At 48.0% G+C, this 23,596-nt stretch overlaps 1 protein-coding gene across 4 annotated transcripts in view; it reads left to right on the forward strand.

The window, feature by feature from the left end:
* BEND5 (BEN domain containing 5) overlaps positions 1–23,596 on the forward strand; it is a 1,466,135-nt gene that overhangs the window by 1,299,206 nt on the left and 143,333 nt on the right. For all 4 annotated transcript variants that reach the window (XM_059884715.1, XM_059884716.1, XM_059884717.1 and 1 more), the window contains one exon: positions 20,296–20,385. In XM_059884715.1, coding sequence (XP_059740698.1) covers positions 20,296–20,385 — 90 coding nt within the window. The remainder of the gene's footprint in view (positions 1–20,295; positions 20,386–23,596) is intronic.

Raw genomic sequence — 23,596 nt, forward strand, 5'->3', positions numbered from 1 at the left:
AGTCTTGGCAGGAGACTAAGGAGTGAGGAGTGGGAATCTAAAAGATCAGCCATCAACCTGGGCTGATTCCATCAAGGCCTTGGGAGGTCACCTCCACCCTGGCTTCTCCTAGCAGAACTTCCCCAGGGAGCCCTGTGTTCTGACAGCCTCCACTGCTGAAGGTCTGGAGCCCCGTGGCACTGGCTCCTGTGTTGGGGCAGTCTTCCCAGTGGTGCTAGTGGTAAAGAACCCACCTGCCGATGCAGGACACATAAGAGACGTGGGTTCAATCTCTGAGTTGAGAAGATCCCCTGGAGGAGGGCATGGTGACCCACTCCAGTATTCTTTGCTGGAGAATCCCATGGACAGGACAGCCTGGTGGGCTACAATCCATAAGGTGGCAAAGAGTCAGACATGACTGAAGCGACTTAGCACACATGCAGTTATGTTGGGGCAGGACATGTGATGATGTCCCCCGGAATGATAATAAAAAGAGGCGCTCAGTGTACCACTGGAGGCCCTGGTTTGGAGGACCTCAGCCTCCCCACATGTATGAGGGCAGGCTCCACACACATGGCATGCCTCCCAGGGGCCAGGCCCTGGGACACCCCTGACAGACTCACCTTGCTTCTTCCTCAGATGCAGTAGACCCCCGACAGGCAGTGGCCCCCATCCCCATTGTATGGACATGGAATGGAAGCACAGGGAAACCAAGTGACCTGCCCATGACCAGACAGTATGTCAGGGGCTTCCATAAGTGAAAGTGTTGGTGCTCTAAGGCACTCATTTCCAAAACTGTCTGATCATAAAAAGCATTCAGGGCACGAGTCTAAAAATATCCACCCCAAACCTTTTGCTGCAGATCCTAATTTAGTGAGTCTGGAGAAGGACCCAGGAACCTATTGTTGTAAAAGCACACCAGGCAATGGTCTCTCATACAAGTTTAGGGGTCAGTGGGTTAGAAACATCACCCCATTTTTCATTACCCTCAGCAGCTGTGGCGGCAACTCCTAGAAACCTCTGCTGCAGGCTGCATCTTGCCTTCTGTTGAGATGTTCCCTTTCCTAGCTTGGAGTTGCTTTCGTTGCCCCCTTTTGGCTCAGTGAGGTCCCTGTGTCACTCACCATTGTCTCCGTGTGACTGTTTCAGAGCTTTAGCTGCCAACACCCTAGAGCTACCTCGCCAGACTCTAAGTTAAGCGCTCCAGGGGGCTGTCTACCCTTAGCCTCCCAAAAACACAGCCTCACCTTTCAGCTAGTGCTTCTGAAATTCCACCCAGTGCTTCTGACATGCTGGGGTTGAGCTACTTCCCTCTGGGCTGGGGAGGGTGAGTGATTGTGTTGAAGGTTGTTTTGTTGTGGTCTCTTTTGTACAAGGTCAGCTTCTAGCAATTATTTTTTTTTTCTAATCACCTGGGATCACTCTCATCTAAGGACCTATACCGCAAGAAACACAATACATCCCAGAAAAGAAAAACAAATGAACCGATGAACAAAAAGCTCTCTCCTGAGCTCTGCTCCGTTAGCAAGGTAACGGACACCATCTTCCGGATCCCCTGCAGCCCTTAGAATCAGGCTGCACGTTAATTAGAAATCCAGAGCCCTGGAACAAGGAAAATGACTCTGTGTTTCAATTTAATTTGTTCTTATTTTTTTTGACAGGGTCAAAGTTCACCTTTCCAGTTTGAATCTGAAAGCAAATTATAGTGGTGTCATTTTGATATTGATGGGTCCAGACTAAAGATCTTTGGCAAACATTTCCTTCCGGCAGTCGGTGTGGTTCATATTGTTCTCTCTCAGTCCGTGTGGCAAACACTGGCTCCAGCCTTCTCATGTGCCAAGAACAGTGAGCGTCACTGGTGGTGAACAGAACGGGGGAGGTGATGATGGCCCAGGAGGACAGCAGTGATGCTGGGGACTGTCTATGAGCCAGGGACACCCAGGGTCCTCTGGCCAGAGAGATTGGGGTGAGGGGCTTAGTGAAGGAGGGATTCATGACCTGGGCTTTGGAGATGCTGGGCAGCCACAAAGCTACCTTACTGAGTGCCATCACCATGTGCCTGGCTTTAGTCCTCACGCCGGCCTCTGCAGTGAGAGGCAGAAGGGCTCAGTGTTTAATGGCCCTGAAACTCAGGGATTAAATCCTGATGGGTCATCTCTGGAGTCTACAGCAAGTGATTCAAACTGCTTCTTAGTCTCTTGTTTGGTGAAATGGGAATGCAGGAACCACCCCATAGGGTGGTTGTGAACACCAGAAGAAATTGCGCACACCGGTGAATGCAGAGATGAGGTGGGAGGGAGGAGAGAGCAGATGGGCAGGGTCAGGTCCCGCAGCTGTGATCACCCAGTGAGGTCACCTCTTCTGTGGGCCAGTTGCATTGTGCAGACCCACAGAGGCACCCAGAAAAGGCTCGAAAGCTGTTAGTTATGGTTAGTGCCACACAGCTGGAGGTGTCAGAGCTGGGATCTGAACCCAGGCCCATCTAGCTCAAAGCCACTTGATCTTAATTCAACCTATTGCCACGATGACTAAAAGTAATGGAAAGGGCCATGTCTCAGCACAGGTTTTCTGACTCACTCTTTGCAGGAATATTCCTTTGGAATAGAAAACCCTCCTCTGAGAGGCCTGACCCCACCCCCAGGCAGTGCCTGAGTCTCCTCTGGGTTCCCATGCCCTGTGCATCCCTCGGTCCACACAGCAGTCACTCGAAATCCTCCTTCTCCACTTACAGCTCCGTCTGCCCCTGCTGAGTTCCTGAGAGCAGGGAACCGAGCACAGAATTTCAACACAGGTTGGAACATCACCCCATGTTGGAATGTTTCTCACATAGAAAGTTTCCCTTTAACAGTAACAGGTAGGAAATGTAAGTGTGTTAATAAACCATGGGGCTGGCAGTTGTAAAATATTAATGATTTCTAGAATTGAAAATGCAAATAGCTGTCTGGAACTCCTCCACTTGGCATTAAAGAGAAGGGCTTTGAAAGGACATGTGGGAAACTCGGGGATTGGAGAATATGGCCTTGCTGGAAGATGAGGAGACAAATAGCCATTTACTGCCCTGTCACTGCCACATTAGCAGCATTACAAAGCGAGCACCAGTTCCTCCGAAGGCAAGTCAGTCACATGTGCTGTCTGACGGCAGGGCTTTAAAGTGAGTGACTGGCTTGTCCATCCACTCCAACGTTCACACGCGGAGCACCTACTATGAGCCAGGGAGGAGAGGGCGCAACCCCTGCAACATAAGACCTTCACTTCACCCTCAAACCAGAGAGAAATGTGGGCTGGGGGAGACAGGAGATCCCATTCCAGCCCTGATCAGTTCAGTCCACAGCTGGGCTGTGACCCAAGTGAGGGGAGGGGGCTGGTCTGGGGGAAGCACTCACCCCACAGCACTGGCTCGTCTGTGAACTCTGCAGACAACCAAGCATACTCTCCCCAGCCCTTGGGTCTCGAATACAAAACATGCTTCCCATTTTTCAAATCGTGTGTGGTTGCGTGCATGCGTGCTAAGTCACTTCAGTTGTGTCCAGCTCTTTGAGACCCTATGGACTGTAGCCTGCCAGGCTCCTCTGTCCATGATATTCTCTGGGCAAGAATACTGGAGTGGGTTGTCATGCCCTCCTCCAGAGGATCTCCCCAACCCAGGAACTGAAGCCATGTCTCTTACGTCTCCTGCATTAGCTGGTGAGTTCCTTACCACTCGTACCACAAGGGAAGTCCAGGGCGTGGTTACTAGATGGTAAGTTTCTGGAAGGCAGCCTCATGACTGCATCTTCTCACCATCTCCAGCGCTCAGCACTGGCACTATGTGGCAGGGCCCAGGAGAACTGGCAGGGGCAGCTTGCCGAGTGCCAAAGTGGGGTGAGAGAGTGGGGTGCCAAGGATGGATAGTCACCCTGTGCGGTCACCCCATTGTGGCACTGGCTGCCTTGAGGGGGCCCCACATCTCAGTGCCGTCAGCTACCCTCTCCCTGCCAGAGACAGGCTGGGCTGCACTGCCCTGTGGAGCTCCAGAGGCACCCAGCCTCCTGCCAACTGACGCCAGCTTCTTTTCGATGTACTCATGGTGTTAGGCAGTCAGGAACACGTCCTGGGAAGGCCCCTGTCTCTCTATGCGGGCCTCGCCAGTCCTATCCTGTTTCCCTCTGTGCTCAGAGACTAGCTTTCAAAAGGTACACTTTGTTCCTGATTCTCAGAAATCGAGAGCAACAAGCTGTCCTGTCACTGGTGTCCCCGACAAGTTCTGAGGCCTAACAGGATCTTTATTGTGGGGTCTGTGCATCTGGATTTGGATGGTTTTAGCCGCTTCCTGCTTCCCTCTGGCTCTTTGCTGTGGTATGGATGTGTGAGGTTATGAGTACGGGGAAGCTCTGGATAAGTGAGGCACCGAGCTGGAGGGGAAGGAGCACCAGGTTCTGGAGTCAGTGACCTGGGCTTTATCCAAGCACAGCTTGTGTAAAGACTCTCACCACCTGTGGGGTCTGAGGGTGGGGATTAGAGCCCTGCCCTCTGGGAGCCGCCTGAACAGAAGGAGATTATATGATAACATGCCCCAGTGCCCACACAGATCAGCTGCTCGGCCCTCAGGATCTCCCTTTCTCTCCCCTGTCCTCCCAGGATCCTGGTTTTCCTATCTCCTGGTTGTGCATACATTCGAACCCCTCTATGTCTCTAATTGCAAGCATATTAATCCTCCTCCTTCATCCTTTGAAAATGCCTTTCCTCCTTCTCCTCTTGCACACGGCTTGCGTTTATGTTATAAATCCAATCTGTTTGCTCTAAGCTTTTTGAGTTCCCAGAGAGGCTGCATCGGTATTATCTTAGTACTTCTTGTCCTGTTCCAGGAAGGGACTGTGTCTGTGAGAAGTTATCCACTTGACGTATGCATGTTTTCTTGTCCACTCACCCCAGCGCCCTCTCCTTGATGTTAAGACCAACGTGCCCTAATTAGAGCCATCTCAAGCCAGCTCCTGGGTCCTCCAAACCTCCAGGATCACAGCTTTTTCAACCTGGAGTGGGGCCATGAGACCACCTAGCCCTACCCTCTCTTTCTGCAGATGACATAATAAAGAGACCAAGACCCAGGGAGGAGAGAGCCTGGCCCCAGCTCACAATTGACCAGTGGTTCTCCATTGTGTTTGTGTGGGAGAGGAATAATTTTCTTGAGCTCCGCCCCCCAAACCCACCTTGGTTGGGGCAGGGGTATGGGGTTGAGGAGTGTTGTGTATTAGTATTTTAAATTTTTTCTCCTCCGATTTAGCCAATTCTATGTATGTATGTATGTATTTTTGGCTGTGCTGGCCTTTGTTGCTGGGCACAGGCTGCTCTCTAGTTGTGATACACGGGCTTCTCTTGTTGCAGAGCGTGGGCTCTAGGGTGCTCTTGAGGGTGTGTGGGCTCAGTAGTTGTGGCACCTGGGCTTAGTTGCTCCAAGGTATGTAGAATCTTCCCAGACCAGGAATAGAACCTATGTTCCCTGCACTGGCCCATGTGCCCCAGGGATAGTCTGAGGCAGAATTTGCATACAGAGTCCAGGTTTATCCTAGAAGCCTTATGCTCAGAGCATATAACCTCCCTCTATGAAAACACCCCCTGAAAATAAGTTCTTATAAATTAAGCTTTTATAATTTATTTTATCCAAGAAAGACTCTTTTCAGCCTGAATCAGAAAGCCATGAAGACAGTAGGGATAGATAATTTCCTTAGCCAGGTTAACAGGGATTTATTCTTTTACCAGCTATAGAAATATCAGTTTGGAGAACGGATACAAATAGGGCTTCATTTGTGCCCACACTGCAACCCCTTGCCCCTCCCTTTTGCAGACCTGGGTTGCCCAGGCCTTGCTGCTCCACTGGACTGCCCGGCTAATGGGATATTGATAGCCTTCCCAGTCAGACACTAAAGCTTCTTTTACAGAGAATTTGGCCAATCCAATTTGCAAGCAGCATGCCCAGGGCTTTAGCAGCCTGCCATGGTCTCTGTTCTGTTCTGCTGAGTGTGTGCCATGCACTCGGTGGTGATGCTGTGGTCCAGAAGTGGAGAAATCATTCAAGAACTGATCACATGTTTCTGACCCAACATGAAAATCCAATTCACTATGAGACCTTGCTTAAGTCACTTTCTCTCTTGGCGCATTGGCTGTAAACTGGGGGAGATTAACTAGACCATAAACTCAGCTCTCATCATCTCTGCTGTGTGACATAAGGCAGCATCCTTAACTTCTCTGATCCTTATGGTGGTGGAAACATCCTCACTAGAACAAAACAGAATTACTACAGGGAGAGCTGGTATTGGGTGTCGCTGATTGCCGTTAGTCCACTTAACGGTGTATGTTTTAAATCCGTTATCGAGGACTGCTGCATGCTAGGCGGCTTCCTTGCAGAGCTCACATCATTTTGACACAGTCCTTTTGTTTGAGCCACATTGATGCAGCTGCTCTGACACAAGTGTTTTGAAATGGGGACGTTTTGACACAGCTGGGAAAACAAACCATTACACCACCAGTTTTTCAGTAAATGTTACCAAACAATATGCTTGTGAGACATTTCAGGCTATCTCCCCTGGTCAAAGCATCCCTGACCTCCGCTCTGGCAGGGGTTTCAGAGAGGGGAGAGGTTGGGCTCAGAGTAGGCTCCTGGTCAAGTTGGCCACAAAGGAGGCAGGGGCAGTGAGGAGCTGGTGGGAGTGAAGGACAAGGAAGGTCAGACATGCTCAGATGTGTGCGGGGTGAGGGGGCGGGGGTCTGCGTCACACAGTACCTGGTAATTTTCAAAAACAATTTCACATTTACATGTAGCCATTTCAAAACTCTTGCATCAAAACAACCATGTCAAAATGCCCTTCTCTGTCTCAGACAAAGGAAATGAATGCCAGAGAGAGAGAAACAAGACAGGGCTTCTGCCCCCCAAAAAGCTCAGAGTCACCAGAGGGGAAAGGCAGGCCAAAAAGAGAAGCAAATTACTTTTATACTATACCACCAGGCAATTGCTGTAATAGCGGAAGGGGCGAGGCAGGAACAGAGCAGACAGCACCTGACTCTGGCTAGGGGGTGGGGAGGGGGTGACTGGGAGCTCAAGGAATATTTACGGAATGATCAGGAATAGTAGATGTTAACTGAGGGTTCACCTTGTGACAAGCACTGGTATTTATTTTAGCTCATTTAGTCCTCACAACTATTATTATTCCCATTTTATGGATAAGGAGACTGAGGCTCCCCAGAGTCACGTGAGTGACTCCCAAGACCTCATAGCTTGTGAGTGGCAGAGACAGAGTTGGATAACAGGCACACCTAAGGTCCTGCTCACACCCTTGCGCTCTGTGGCCTCTTTGCGAGGGATGGCAGTCCATTGGGGAGAAGGGACACAGGTGTTACGATTCATCAGACTGGGGTCCACTGTGTTCTCACCACTTAACCAGGTGGATGACCTTGGAAAATCTGCTGGCCCCAAGCATCTCTTCTGTCTTCTTCCTTTGGCCCTCACCCTCCCCGGGACACATCACTCAATGCCTGTTAGCTGTACTCAGTGACCCCATAAACATGCAGTCAGTCATCATGGGCATCCACCTGGGGGTTTGGAACCATGTTATAACCAGGTCCACAAACAGTTACTGAGACAGAGTTTCCTGAGCTGCCATTCTCATGGGAAGAGACCCGAGGGGTAAGGAGCCAGACAAGATGGAGAAACTAGATTGAACCCTTGTGTGAAGAGGTGTGATGAGCTGGTGAGAGAGAGCTGAGGTGAGGGGGGGTGGGCAGCAGACCCGCAGGTCAGGGTAAGTAGCCTGGGTTAGCTTCCAATGCACAAGGGTGGTGGCCACAGAAATATCTCCCTCAGTTCAGTTCAGTCGCTCAGTCGTGCCCGACTCTTTGTGACCCCATGAATCGCAGCACGCCAGGCCTCCCTGTCCATCACCAACTCCCGGAGTTCACTCAGACTCACGTCCATTAAGTCAGTGATGCCATCCAGCCATCTCATCCTCTGTCGTCCCTTTCTCCTGCCCTCAATCCCTCCCAGCATCAGAGTCTTTTCCAATGAGTCAACTCGTTGCATGAGGTGGCCAAAGTTTATTGGAGTTTCAGCTTTAGCATCAGTCCTTCCAATGAACACCTAGGACTGATCTCTTTAGAATGGACTGGTTGGATCTCCTTGCAGTCCAAGGGACTCTCAAGAGTCTTCTCCAACACCACAGTTCAAAAGCATCCAATTCTTCAGAGCTCCCTACTGAGTGCCAAAGTGCTCATAAGCTGTAAAGTCCTGGGGACATGTGAACGTGAAAGTCACTCAGTCATGTCCAACTCTTTGTGACCCCAGGGACTGTATAGCCCATGGAATTTTCTAGGCCAGAATACTAGAGTGGGTAGCCTTTCCCTTCTCCAGGGGATCTTCCCAACTCAGGGGTCAAACCCAGGTCTCCCACATTGCAGGCAGATTCTTTACCAGCTGAGCCACAAGGGAAGCCCAAGAATACTGGAGTAGGTAGCCTATCCCTTCTCCAGCGGATCTTCCCGACCCAGGAATCGAACGGGGGCCTCCTGCATTGTAGGCGGATTCTTTACCAACTGAGCTATCAGGGGGACATGGAAGTTTGTTATAATTATTCTTACTTTCCCCTCATTACGGACTCTTCTTGCCTTCCATAGTCTGTGTGACCACATCACAGGTGAGGCGTGAGTTGGTTCTCAGAGCCTCGAACAAGCTAGCTTCCCTGGCTCCTCTGAAGATGTTGGTGTGGAGAGGGAAAAAAAAAAAAAATTACACTCTTTAATAGAAATACTTTTCCTTCATTAAATGAAATCTCCAAAGCCCAGTAGCATTTTCGGTGCTTATATGAAGATGCCAGTGGGGATTTGAGATTGAAAGTGGTGTTTTTAGACAAGTCGATGAAGATCTCAATAGGAAAGAAAGAACACTCTTCAAATCTAAATTCCTCCAGCACCAGGCAAGACAGATCTTCGGCTCAGGGCCCGGATCACATTACTCTCAGCCCTACCGGGAAACACTTTTCCTGAAGCATTTCGAGCGCTCATAAATATTGGTTCTCTGTTTGGGGTGATTGTATTAATAGTGTCTTTCCAAGGCTGCAAACCATTCGACTTGAATTTCTGTGTATACCTCAACTCTGATAACTTTGTACAAAAGTAAAAAACTGGAGAATTTGTAGGAGTCGGAGTCAGAAGCACATGCATGCTTGTAGCTGCCCACGTTTACATGCAGAGCAACATCTTTTATCTGGTGTAGCTGGGGAATGAGCTTTTCCCCTTGGAGGTGTCAGGAGAAAGACTGGTCTCAGGGGACAGAAAGACTGGGTTCAAGTTCCAGCGTAACTCGTGCTAGGTGGATGGCTCTGGGCAATGCATTTAACTGCAGATTTCTTGTCTGTGATATGAGGAAAACAGCGCAGTTCTCCCAGGACCTGGTGAGACCTGGGTCATGAAGTATGGAAAGTGCCTGGCTCACTGGAACCACTCAAAGCCTGTTCCTTCCAACCACCTCTCTGATAACTTATTAGATTCATCAATTTCATGGCAATTATTCACATTATCTGTTGCTACGTAATGACCTTCCCCAACCCCAAATTTAGAGCTTACAATGACAATTATTTGTACTTTGCAGAGAATCCACAAGCCTGATGGCTCCTTTCTGCTCCACGCTGTCTGAGCCTTCAGCAGGGCGACCCCCACAGCTAATTTTACAGATGGAAAAACAGAGATGGGAGGGGCCAGAGGGAAGGGGTCCTTCTAAAGCTATGTAGCAAGTTAAGGAAAGCTCTTTTCTGAAGACCACCACTGTGCCAGGTCCTGTGAGGGGTAGAAAAAAAAAAAAGGCAGTAACTGTTGAGTTGGTGAGCTCCCCCACCCCACCCCAGACCGCAGTAAATCCACTGGAGGGGTTAAATTTACATTCTCAACATCTGGTTGCTTTCAGTTCAGTTCAGTTCAGCCGCTCAGTCATGTCCGACTCTTTGCGACCCCATGAATCGCAGCATGCCAGGCCTCCCTGTCCATCACCAACTCCCGGAGTTCACTCAGACTCACGTCCATCGAGTCAGTGATGCCATCCAGCCATCTCATCCTCTGTCGTCCTCTTCTCCTCCTGCCCCCAGTCCCTCCCAGCATCAGAATCTTTTCCAATGAGTCAACTCTTCACATGAGGTGGCCAAAGTACTGGAGTTTCAGCTTTAGCATCATTCCTTCCAAAGAAATCCCAGGACTGATCTCCCTCAGAATGGACTGGTTGCTTTGGCCCCTGAGCAACTCCAGACTTGGGAGTCTGGTGAGTCAAGCCCTTCCTCGCCTTTTCCCTGGCTTCCTCCTCCACGAGACAGGGATTCTCTGCCCTCAAAGGGCCAAGGGAGGCTCGCCTAGCAGCTAGCAGATGCTCAATAAATGGCATCCATTAAAAGAAGGATCAGTTCTCTGCTCCGCCTCTGAGCATCCCAGCACCTGCCCCGTCAGCCCGCATCGCCGGGAAAGCAGGAGAGGATTCTGATTGCAACTAGCAGGTTGGCTGAACTCTCGCCTTTCAGTGTGGAAAAATCCATTACCGAGAAGTCATTTGTCAAAGCCAACTGTTTAGCTGCTTTAATTTACATATTTATCAAGTTTGATTAGAATGTATTGTCTTCGACTTTCATCCTAGCTTTCACCTCTTCTCACCCTCTTTTCCTGGGGAAACTGTTTTTGTTGTCCTTGTTGTGAAAGGGCAACTCGTAATTCAATTTGCATTTGCTAATAAGCCTGAAACTGAACCTGGTGAGAGATTTCTGGAGGCTGGGACAGATGAAAGGTAGAGCATGCGTTAGGAAAAACCTGGGCACTCAGTTCTTGCCTGATGCACTCACACCACCAAAGGGCAAACCAGTGCTCTACAACTAGTCCACGAGGATTTATTGAGTACCTTCTGTGTGCAAGGCCCTGGGAAAACAACTTGTGAAAAAGACAGGCAAAGTCATAACCTTTGTTGCTTAGTCTAGTGACTTCAGTTACCACATCTGTAGGATCAAGCAGTTGGACCGAGCAACTTCTAAGTGTCTGCAAGCTACCACTTCTGAACACATTCTACGTGTCAGGTCGTGGGCACAGACCCAGTGCATTATCTCAGTGCTCACAAGCCCCCTGTCAGGCTGATACCATTATCCTCATTTTGCAGGTGAGGAAATGAACCATCTCAAAGGTCAAGGTCACGTGTGGCAGGATTTGCATTTAACCTTTCTTCTGTCTGACTTCACAGTTCAGGTTTATGACTGCAAAGCCAGGCTTGATTTTTCTTCTTCACTAGTCTTTGAGCTCCTGGCTGGCAGGAATAGTGTCTGATTTCTCTCTGTGTCCCTAGTGGCCAGCCTAAAGTGTGTCATATGATCAGTTAGAAGATATGTATAGAATTGAACTAAGAAAAAGAGTCCTTCATCCTCAGCCTTCTTGTCCTTTGGCCTCAGATGTGCCTTGAGTGCCTCGGCTGCTTCAGTTGAAGGCCGGTGTCTCAGATGCTGTGTGTACCACCCCATCCCCCTGCAGGACCAGTTTCCCCAGTTCCCAGGAGTGCTGGTGCCTGACAGCTCACAGCTGAGTCTCTCCTGGGAAACTACACTCAGCTGTAGGAAGCTGCCTTGCCTGAGGCTCCACCTCAGGCCTGCCGGCAGCCCACATCCAGCAGCTTGTCCACGCAGGACCCAGGGCCAGCCCCACTGCCTCCAAGAACAGCTCTGCAGGGCCCTCCTGGCCCGGAGCTCCCCTTGGGATTGATTAAAGTCACTGTTGAGACTGTCCCAATCCTGTTTAACTCATCTCTCGTAAGAGATGCCGAGAGCAATCCGTGTGAAGCTCCTCCTGCACGGTCTCCCTCAGCCTCCCAGCCTGTTTCCCAAGAGACCTGATCTCCATAGGGACTCAGGGTGGGCGGCTCTGATTCTGACTTTCAGGAGGAGCTTGGAGAGTGCTGGGGTCAAAATAGGTCATGAGGACATCCCTGGCAGTCCAGTGGTTAGGACTCCACACTTCCACTACAGGGGACACAGGTTCGGTCCCTAGTCAGTGAACTAAGATCCCACTTACTGAGTGGTACAGCCAAAAAGAGAAAAAGGTAGTGGCAGAGAGAGTCTTTCTACTCCCGGAAGGCTGCCTCCAGGCCCACAGTCCCAGTCGTGCAGGCTTTATAGGGGCCCAGCAGGGCAGCCTTGCTGGGCGGTGGTGCCCCAGGACGGTCAAGGTGACAACCGGTCCTTGCCATCCACGTCTCAGGCCCATCGCCTTTCAGCTTCCTTTACTGCCCTGGCAGGAATCCCCGGGTCCTCTCTAAGCACCAGCCTGTAGGAACATTGCCTAGGTCAGCCCAGCGATATGAGAGGTGGCTGCTTGGACGTTGGAGCTCTGTGCCCTGGATTCCAGACCTGGCTCCATTCCACCCCTCTCCAGCTGTGTGACCTGGGGCAAGCGGTTTGTCCTTTCTGGGCCTCTCCCTTCATCTTTACAGTGAGGCTGTTCCACACAGTGATCCATCAGTCTTTGCAGTTCTGCTCGTCTCTGCTGCTGCTGCTAAGTCGCTTCAGTCGTGTCCGACTCTGTGCGACCCCATAGGAGTGTCCAATAAGTTAGAGGCCTCCTTGCTGCATTCTAAAGCCAAAAAGTGGATTTAATGTGGTAGACATCTGAGGTGTCCCAGGGAGGCGGACGCTCCTTTCCCAAAGGCCTGAAATCCAAGCATTAACACTTCATTTCTCATCAGGAGTGTTTCTCTGTCAGGAGATACTCTTTTCAAGGGAAATCTTTATTTTCTTCTCCCACCTCATCACGGGAAGAACATTCAGTCCCTGACCCTGGACATAGATAAGTCTACCTGGTAGATGTAAAGTTTGAGGTCCTGGGAGTTCAGAGTCTCACTGAGGGACTGTGACCCAGAGGGAGGTGGATGAATCAGTGAAAATAAACTTTGCCAGCCCCGCTGTTTTCTCGAGGCAGCTCGTAGACTCAGAGGAGCAGAACAGATCTGAGCTGTGGTTCTCAGGCCTACCTGAGCCAGGCAGTGAATGATTCATGACCAGATGAGGGGGCCAGATCGAGCTCTGAATTCAGAGGAGGGTGAGGGCGTTGTAGTCTGGGAGGATGGGAAGGGCTTTTGGAGGAGTTGGGGCAAAGACAGAAAGTCTAAGAAATTGAAGGTTTGCTTGGGAATATAGTGGCAAGGCCAGTCTGAATAAAGAATATTTTATAGGGGTTTATAGAATATCTAATAGGGGAGTTATTTTGCCTTTGAAGAGATGTGGGATGTTCAGTGATGTCTGAAGCTGTTTTTGATTGTCACGGGAGGAGGGTTGCCCGGCATCTGTGAGTAGAAGCTGGAGATTCAGCCTACAGTGCACAGTGCAAGGCTCCACACAGAGTTCCCTGCTGCCATGTCAATTCTCATGGCTTGTGGCTCAGTAAATGGTACCTGCTGTTACAAGCAGAGCCCTGGGGCAGGGGCAGAACATCTCTCACTTAAGCTTTATCTTGTGAGCTAGGGAATATTATTCTTACTTTACAGAGAAGAGAACTGAGGCTCAGAATGTGTAAGGAATTCACTCAGGGCCTGACATCTAGTCATCTACAGGGCCTGGATCTGAGTCCCAATCTGTACACCCAGGAAGCCAGCAGGCTTTCCATTGGACCCCCTCAGGGGATAGAAGAAACACTGGGACCAATGTCCAGCTCAGTCTCCCCTGTCCAGCTCTCCCGCTCCTGCTGGATTTACCCTCAGTCACTTGGGCTGAGCCAACCCTGGGTGTTTTTGCTTTCGACAAGTCTCATCTCTACCCAGATGCATTCACTGGTTCTCCAATGCCTCCAGGAAAGCTCTATTGATGTCTCCTAAACTTGCATGTTCCCATAAAATTATATACAAGAAATCCTGCACCTGGAGCATGTTCTTATATAATTCCTAGCTGCCTGTTCCCTGTTTATCGTCAGTATCAGCAACAGAACAAAGCCCTCACATTACCTTCAACATGACATATTGTGTAGGGAAAACTACAGAACTGTTGAGCTGATGGAATCAGATACAACACAATAGTAACACCAGAATGACCTAGGACCAGTCCTGGATGAGTATTAGTTTCATCTTTCCCTCCTCAGAGGAGACACAGCAGAGCAGAGTCTGGAAGGCCGAGTAGGAGTAAGCCTGGCAGACGAGCTGGGGGCTGGCATTCTAGGCAGAGACAAGCGCCCAGGTGTGGAGGTGTGGGGAGAAAATTCGTGCTTAGGGAGCTGCCGAGAGTCAGCTGAGGCTGGGGCCTGGGGAAGGGGCTGGAGAGGCGAGCGGCCGTCTACTACCAGAGACCGAGGATGCCAGACAAAGGAGCCTGGGCTTGCCCAGAGGACAGCAGAGTGCTGCCCACGAGTTGTAAGCAGAGGGAGTGGTGTGCTCCTGTTTGGTTCTGGAAAGACCACTTTGGTGGCTGGGCGGAGGATGGGCTGGTGAGGATGGTGCCAGCCCAGGGGACAAGACTGTTCTAGTCCAGAGTGTGCTGTGGTTGCTGCCAGAGTTTCCTTTTCTCCAGCTCATTTATAGTGTGGACCTGTTTTAGTCCCAGAGTATGAGAGACAAGATGGCAACTGGGCTGGTTTGGAAATCAATGGGAGGGTACTTTCTTGACTTCATGATGCCTTCAGGGATCTTAAATTCAAGAAAATGAAAAGGCTTATCTGTTAAAAAAAAAAAAAAAATCCATCTCCTGTTAACATTCTGCACTCCCCTCCCAGGCCCCCACCTGTTTCTTCCTTCACAGAACACCTTACTGCTCCTGACAAGTTATTGTCAGAGTTATGGCAGGAGAGACAGGGAACAAAACCAACAATGTGAACTTCTGGGAGATTTTTGTCCTCAGAGGGCCCAGCTGGTGCTCTCTGGGACTTCTTGGCATCTTGGTTGGTACCTCTACCAATCACAGATTCACTCCTTGGTAATTGATGAGATGGATGGAGATTCTCCCTCCATCCTGACACCAAGATTGTGGCTCTGGTCCTCACTCGTGCATCAATAGAAGAGATGCAAAGTTTCTTAAGTTCTACAATCAACTAGGGGAAGTGTAGTTATCTCCAGGGGAATTAGTTATCTATTGCTGCCTAACTCATTACTCTAGAATTCAACATTTTAAAACAATAGTTATTATCTCTTTGTTTCTGTGGGTCAGGAATGCAAGAGCATCTCAACCAGCTGATTCTGACCCAGTGTCTCTCATGAGGGACAGTGGCGCAGATTGTAAAGAATCTGCCTGCAATGCAGGAAACCCAGGATTGATCTCTGGGTCCGGATGATCCCCTGGAGAAGGGAATGGCTACCCACTCCAGTATTCTTGTCTGGATAGCAAGCTGTTGGCCATGGCTGGAGTCATCTGGGGCGGGACGCTCCTCACCAGGAGGACCTCTCCACAGGCTGTATGAGTGTCATGTTACGGCAACCAGAGCGAGTAATGAGAGAGAGAGAAAGTACATCCAAGATGGAGGCCACTGACTTGTAGCCTAGTTTCAAAAGCCAGGCACCATCACCTCTATAGTGGTCTATCTGTTAGAGCAACTCTCTAAGATCAGCCCACTCTGAAGGGAAAGGACGTCACCCCTTGAAAAAAAAGAAATTAGCAAATAATTTGTGGCTGTATTTTTTAAAACCGCCACTAGAATTATAATCTCCAAGAGGTAGCATGACACAGTGGTTAAGTGCATAAATTTAAGATTAATAAAGACCTGGGTTTATCCTGGCCCCCACATTTGCTCCTTAGGCAGGTTTTTGACAAGTCGCCTAATCTTGCTAGATCTCAATTTCCTGTAAAATAGGGGTAAGAATAGTAGATGTTTCATTGGATAGGCATGGGAATTAAAAAAGATCATGCATGTGAAGTGCCTGGCAGCGAGTAAGCACTGAACATAACACTACTTAATTGCCGCTGTAGCTGGACAACATTATTATCCTCCTTCACAAGAGGCAGAGGGGGTAAGAAGACAAGTGGGATCAGACTGCCTGGCTGGGGACTCTGGCTCTGCTGGCCATTAGCTCTGGGCAAGTCACTTATTGTCTCTTGGCCTTGGTTTTCTGTAAAATGAAGATAATAATAGCTAGTGCCTGGCCACCTAACAGGTGCTCAGTAAACATTTTCTGAATAAGGAAATGGTGGCTGATAGAGGGATACAACTCCTCTATCAAAGGGGCGTTCGCCTGTGCATGTGTTTTTGTGTGTGTTGAGATGCTACACAAAATACATTTGACTGCGAACACAGTCTGTTAACTGGGGAGCCCAGTATGGCTGTCCCAGTTCCACTTGAGAGTGCCCTGTACCCCTGAGTGTGCCCCCCTCCGAAGGCCTCTGGCTCTATTCTCCCTTGTGTGTTGTTCCTGCGCTCACTGCTCAGCTTCTTCACAACCTTGGCTTTGTTCAAGCATACTTCCTTCATCATCCCTGCTGCCTCCACCAAGAATATATTTAATTGGCTTTGCACAAGAGTAGGGATTTGGTGACAGGAGGGGGGGTGGGAGGTGGGTAGACCCATGTCACACCACCTCAGAACTGCTACATTACCTTAAATTGATTTTGCAAATGAAAGCTAAAAGCTAAGCAAAGGCGACCCATCCATTTTGCCTAAAGATGATTATAATGCTCTTTTACGGCCTCCTAAATGACAAAGCAATTTGTTACCTGCCTACATCAACATTTGCTTATATTAGCACCCGGGATGCTTGATTTTTATTAGCCCCACGTTATCATTTTATGAAGACACAGGGGCTCAGTAAAATTAGTGTGCAAATAGAATGCCCATTTTGCATTTCCCTGTGGTCAGCAGAAATGCTGAATGCAATTGAGTTGATACCAGGTCAGAGGAGACATCCATAAAGGTAGCCTTCACTGCAGCCTCGGTAATGCCATCTATCATTTCTGTGCTGCTGGGAGAGACGGGGTCCGTGTGAGACGGTGTTTTTGAAAAGGGCTTGGTGGTGTTTTTGTCTTTTGTATTTTAAGTGAAAAAGCAACATACATACTAAGACATAGCTCAACTCCCACCAGCAATAAGGAATGAAAGCAAACTCTCTCGTGTGCACTGTAGATGGAAACGCAGTGGCTGTAGGATCTAATACTGCTGTCGGGGGATTCAGGAGGAGACAGATGGGGCATCGAAAGGGCACTAGCCTGGCACTCTGCCACTGCTCCTGTGTGACCTTGGACGTGTCCCCTCCTTCTGTGAGCCTCAGTCTCCTCACTTGTGAAATGTGGTTGATACTGTCCTCCTCACAGAGGCATTATGAAGACTAAGTAAGATAATGTGTCTAAATTTCTTTATAAACCATGATCTATATGAGTATATTTTATTTATTAATGCAATAGCCAGTTCCTGAGCACCTACTCTACACAGGGTCCTGGGAAAGACATTAAATATACACCATGAAAGTCACAGTTTCTCTCTTGAGGAGCTTATATTCAGTCCAAGAAGTGCTCAGGTATTGAACTCCTTTTTTAAACCATAAACTTCTTAAAAGCAGGTGAGCTTTCTCTCTCTCGCTTTGCTCATAAAAATGCTTAGCATAGAGCCGAGAACAGAGTGAGTTCTCAAGAGTGTATTTTGGCTTCGTCATATGTCTTGTTGTATTTTGGGACCTAGTATTAGGGAAGCAGAAGGCAATTATCCGAGAAGGCAATGGCAGCCCACTCCAGTACTCTTGCCTGGAAAAATCCCATTGAAGGAGGAGCCTGGTAGGCTGCAGTCCATGGGGTCGCTAGGAGTCAGACACGACTGAACGACTTCACTTTCACGTTTCACTTTCATGCACTGGAGAAGGAAATGGCAACCCACTCCAGTATTCTTGCCTGGAGAATCCAGGGACGGGCTGCCCTCTATGGTGTCACACAGAGTCAGACACAACTGAAGTGACTTAGCAGCAGTTAGCAACAGCATTAGGGAAGCAGAGACCTCAATTCTGGTCATCCAATAGACCAAGCAAGTCCTAAGCCTTCAGATCCAGGCTTAATAGGGTTAGTCTTGTTTTTGTTTTTTAAGTTTTAGTCTCTGACTTGGTACATCAACTGTTGGGATCATGAACCACATTCATAATAACCTGCCTCTAACATTGCAGAAGAAGAAAGCCTGTTGGTGATCTCTACGTCCCCTCTCCCTCCAGATTATCCTCTAACCTAGATGGGATCTTTTAATCCAACTCCATTCAGTGTTCATTTCTCTATTTCCTTTGGTTCGTTGTTCTGTGTCAATCAGCCCTTCTTCTGCCTGTGTCTAAGTACCCTCTTCCTGAGCCTCCTTTCTGGGAATGTTACTCTTGGCTACTGCCTTTGTCTAATAATATCATTGTGTTTGCCAGGTGGCATTAGTGGTAAAGAACCCTTCTGCCAATGCAGGAGACATAAGAGACTTGGGTTTGATCCCTGGGTCATGAAGATCCCCTGGAGGAGGGCATGGCAACCCACTCCAGTATTCTTGCTTAGAGAATCCCATGGACAAAAGAGCCTGGTGGGCTACAGTCCATAAGGGTTGCAAAGAGTCAGACACGACTGAAGCAACTGAACACACACGTGCAATAGCTAAATGTTATTACACAGTTGAAACTTCTGTAGGGTCAGCAAGAGCTTGGACTCTGATTTTGGCCCATAATTTTCTAAATACTTCTTTATATCTCTAATAATTTTTATTGCTGGATATTGTGAATTATGCATTGTTGAATATCTATATTTAGTTATCTTCCTTTAAAGAGAGTTGGACTTTATATAGCAGATGGTCAAACCATTTTGTTCAGTTCAATCCTTTTGAGATTTACTTTAAAATTTTGTTAGAGTGAGTCTAGAGTGGTTTAGCCACACCACTAAGGTGTGGCCCCTTCTGGGTTCTGAATGTCCTGAATGATTAATGCAGACTTTTACTTTGAAGGTGGGGTTTCAGATGGCTCCCACCCTTCTGTGAACCCTGAGAATGTGCAGTTCACCACTCCCTCACCATTTTTTCATGATATCGTTGCCATGGAGATTCACCTCATTTATGTACATCTTGGGACCCAGCAAAGACTCATGAGGAGCTCTTTATGGATTTCTGGAATTTTTGTCTACAGATCTCCCTTTCCTCTGAAATGTACAGTTTTCCCACAACTACTACGTGTTTCAGACTCCCTAACTTCCTGAGTGAGATGCCCCTGCTCTGTCAGGACACGACTGTCTGCCCTTTGGCCTGGGGTGGGCCTCCAGGCAAACAGCTGGGACAGCCATAGGTGTACCTCACTGGTTTCCCTTTCCTCGGGAATGAGTCTTGCACTGACTCTTGTTCAATGTCTGAAAACAGTTGTTTTGTGTATCTTGTACAAACTTCTAGTTGTTTAAGATGAAAGAGAAATCTGGACCCTCTTACTTCATTAAAGCCAAACAGAATTGGATTCTAATCTCAGATATACTCTATGTAGCTGTGTAGGTAGAACTTGAACAAATTATATAAGCTGTCTGAGCCTCAGTTTCTGCCCCAATAAAAGGAATATTGATTGCCATGTTTCTGTAAGGATAATAAATAATGTATACAACCTGCCTGACACCAGTTGCTAACTAAATGGCAGCTGTTATTACTAATGTAAATAGCTACCTCCTTTACTCCATCATTTACTGAATTTTTACTGTGTACTCAGCAATATGTTGGAGAAGGCAATGGCACCCCACTCCAGCACTCTTGCCTGGAAAATCCCATGGACGGAGGAGCCTGGTGGGCTGCAGTCCATGGGGTCACTAAGAGTCAGACAGGACTGAGCGACTTCCCTTTCACTTTTCACTTTCATGCATTGGAGAAGGAAATGGCAACCCACTCCAGTGTTCTTGCCTGGAGAATCTCAGGGACGGGGGAGCCTGGTGGGCTGCTGTCTATGGGGTCACACAGAGTCGGACACGACTGAAGTGACTTAGCAGCAGCAGCAGCAGCAATATGTAAGCCTGTTTAATTATGACAACAACCCTATGAAGAAAGTCTTATTATCCGCATTTATGGAGCAGCACACTGAATCTCAGGATACATAACTTCCCTAGTTTCACAATCAGTGCATCTGGGATTTGATTTTGCTCATATGACTTCTTTAGATGATTGTACTACTAATATGGTCAACTGCACAAAAGAACAGGAATGTGGTTTTTAATATTGGGTAACAAGGGACATAATACAATAATTCATCAGCAATGGCTAGGCCTTAGAGGTTGAGCAAACCCAGTGATTTAAGAGAGAAATGGAGAGAACCGTTTTCCTCCACCTTTGCCCCACGTAACAACTCCCCTCTGAAATTTCCCCTCCTCCTTAGCAACCTTCTTCCACTTTATCTTCCAGACAACCTTCGGGAGGGGGCAGAGCAGAAGGTGGTATTCATCACAGGACGAGTCCACCCAGGGGAAACACCCTCTTCATTCGTGTGTCAAGGTGAGTTGCAAGACCTCATGAGCATACTGTGCCTAACCCCCATGTCCAACTGGGGCACTGATGGCCTCTGGGACCATGTGGCCACATGCAGAGTCCTTATCTTGGGTGACAATTTACTTCACTTCTCAAGAGGCTACACCTGATCCCCATTAGTAGTTGTCCCACTAAATGTTTATGGACTACATGTACGCATGGAAGAATGGGTGAATGAACAGACAGATGGGTGGATGTGCAAATGAATAGGAAGGGCTCAAAATAGTTCTTCTGTATTTGCGGTACTGAGAATGAGTCATAGAGTTGTCTGCACTTTCTAGCTTGGTTTCACTAGTCTCCTGCTGCTGCTGCTAAGTCGCTTCAGTCGTGTCCAACTCTGTGGGACCCCATAGACGGCAACCCACCAGGCTCCCCCGTCCCTGGGATTCTCCAGGCAAGAATACTGGAGTGGGTTGCCATTTCCTTCTCCAATGCAGGAAAGTGAAAGTGAAGCCGCTCAGTCTCATGTCTGACCCTTAGCGACCCCATGGACTGCAGCCTACCAGGCTCCTCCGTCCATGGGATTTTCCAGGCAAAAGTACTGGAGTGGGGTGCCATAGCCTTCTCTGTCACTAGTCTCCAGTAGTTTACAAAAATAAAAAATCTGGCCTCCTCCCACCCACTATCACCACCAGAAAGAAAAAAGAAAAGAAAACAAAATCTGGTCCCAGGTCAATGTGTGTATTGACAAAAGTGTGGTAGACTGGGGAAGTAAGAATTGAAAATTATCTACTTACTTGTTCATTCAATCAGTCACTTAACGACTTTTGAAATACTTATCATGAACAGGAATGTATACTTCATATCAGACAACCAGAGGTAATTTCTCTTCTCAAATATATCTTTTTAAGATTGAACTTTGATTATGTAGTAGTTAACATATAAAATATATGTTTAGCCAGCAGTATAATACATGCATGTATGTATATATATATATGTGTGTGTGTGTATCAATTAGTAGCAATATAAATATGAACAACCTCAGATATGTAAATGATACCACTCTAATGGCAACAAGTAAAGAAGAACTAAAGGGCCTCTTGATAAGGGTGAAAGAGGAGAGTGAATAAGCCGGTTTAAAACTCAACATTCAAAAAAATAAAATCATGGCATCAGGTCCCATCATTTCATGGCAAACAGATAGGGAAAAAAATAGAAACGGTGACAGATTTTATTTTCTTGGACTCCAAAATCACTGCAGATGGTGACTGCAGTCACAAAATTAAAAGACACTTGTTCCTTGGAAGAAAAGCTATGAGAAACCTAGATAGCATATTAAAAAGCAGAGACATCAGTTTGCCAACAAAGGTCTATATAGTCAAAGGTATGGTATTTCCAGTAGTCATGTATGGATGTGAGAGTTGGACCATAAAGAAAGCTGAGTGCCAAAGAATTGATGCTTTTGAACTGTGGTGTTGGAGAAGACTTTAGAGAGTCCCTTGGACTGCAAGGAGATCAAACCCATCAATCCTAAAGGAAACCAACCCTGAATATTCATCAGAGGGACTGAAGCTGAAACCGAAGCTCCAATATTTTGGCCACCTGATACGAAAAGTCATGGGAAAAGACCCTGATGCTGGGAAAAGTTGAGGGCAGGAGAAGTGGGCAACAGAGGATAAGATGGTTGGATGGCATCACCAACTCAGTGGGCATGAATCTGAGCAAACTCGAGGAGATGATGAAGGCCAGGGAAGCTTGGCCAAGCACTGTTCTAAGCACTTTACACATTTTATGTTATTTTGTTGATTTAACCTAATATTTTGGATTTATTTGATTATATTAAGTTTTCTATGTCAGAGAAACTAATATTAGCTGTATTTTTACATATGAAAAAAACAGAATTTTGGGGAAGTTAAGTAATATATCTCATTTTTGTCTCAAAATGACCATGAGGTCAAAAGGATATGATAAAACCAATGGAGGTGAGACAGCATGCTGCTCTGGAAATAATGGCTATTTGCCATCCGACAGTCTTGGGGTCAAATACTGGCTCTGCCACTTCCTAGCAGTTCAGTTTCCTCAAGTGTAAATAATAATCATAATCATAATGGATTGGCCCAAAAGTTCATTTGGGTTTTTCATTATATCTCATGGAAAAAGTCAAATGAACATTTTGGGCAGCCCAATATACCAATACCTATCTGCAATGGCTGTTATGAAGCTGGCATGAGATGAATGTAAACAGGCACCCAGTCCCGTGCCTGGCATGCAGCAGACCCTCAACAGATGTCACCCGTTCCTCATGGGGATCTGAGAAGAGGAGGCAGGTAATCTGCCTGGTAAACTGTAAGGCACTCTGCAAACACATAGGGTCTTCTTTTCCCAGCTCAAGTTCTTACAGGGTTGTGGTCAGGCACCGCTGCCTCCCTCTTTGTTTCAGACAAGAAGCCTGCACTTCAGAGGGAGGGAGTGATCACCCAAAGATAAGAAGCTCAGAGGCTTGGCTAGGGGTTCTGGATCCCCCAGTCAGCCACCTTAGCTGCCTCCTTAGCATCTCACTTCCAGCTTCCTTCTTCCCCTGTCCTTGCAATAACCTCTCCCAGGGCCATCCGGATTGTACCACCTCCTTTACTGGCAGCCATCTGTCCGTTACTAATCTTGGCAGCAGCCCCATTCCCCCAGCTGATCAGATGCAACTATTTTGTCCTTGTTTGTGAAAAGACAGTAGCCTTATTATTGATACTTTATCCCTGGCAGCCCAAGCTCCCATACCTGCCCCCTCTGTGGGCAGCAGACAGAGGGCAGGGTCACCATCCCTTTCACAGATGAGGCCTGAAGCACAGAGAAGTCTGTAGTTCTCAGGTGCTCTCCCCCTTGACCCTGCCTTCCCCCAAGAGGAGTCTGAGTGGTGCTGAGTTTATCAATGGCCTCAAGCTGTATTGCAGCTTTTCAACCAGCTCTTTAGTCTTTGGCAGAGATTTTGAATGCCTTCCACTACCTTCTCAAGGTCACCTCCAAACTCCTCAGCGTGACATTGACAATACTCCATGACCTGGCTCTTGCCACATCTCACTATATGCCAGTCCCACCCACAACCTAATCCCTGGAAGAACTCTCTTCTTCCCACCACTGGGCTTCTGCATCTGCTGCTCCTCTGCCTAGGAAGTCTTGTGCCTACTCCTTGCCACCTGGCAAACACCCCCTCCTCTCCCAAGGTTCATTTCAAGTACCTTCTCTG

Source organism: Bos taurus, chromosome 3, assembly GCF_002263795.3.
Source record: "Bos taurus isolate L1 Dominette 01449 registration number 42190680 breed Hereford chromosome 3, ARS-UCD2.0, whole genome shotgun sequence".
NCBI classification, from domain to species: domain Eukaryota; kingdom Metazoa; phylum Chordata; class Mammalia; order Artiodactyla; family Bovidae; genus Bos; species Bos taurus.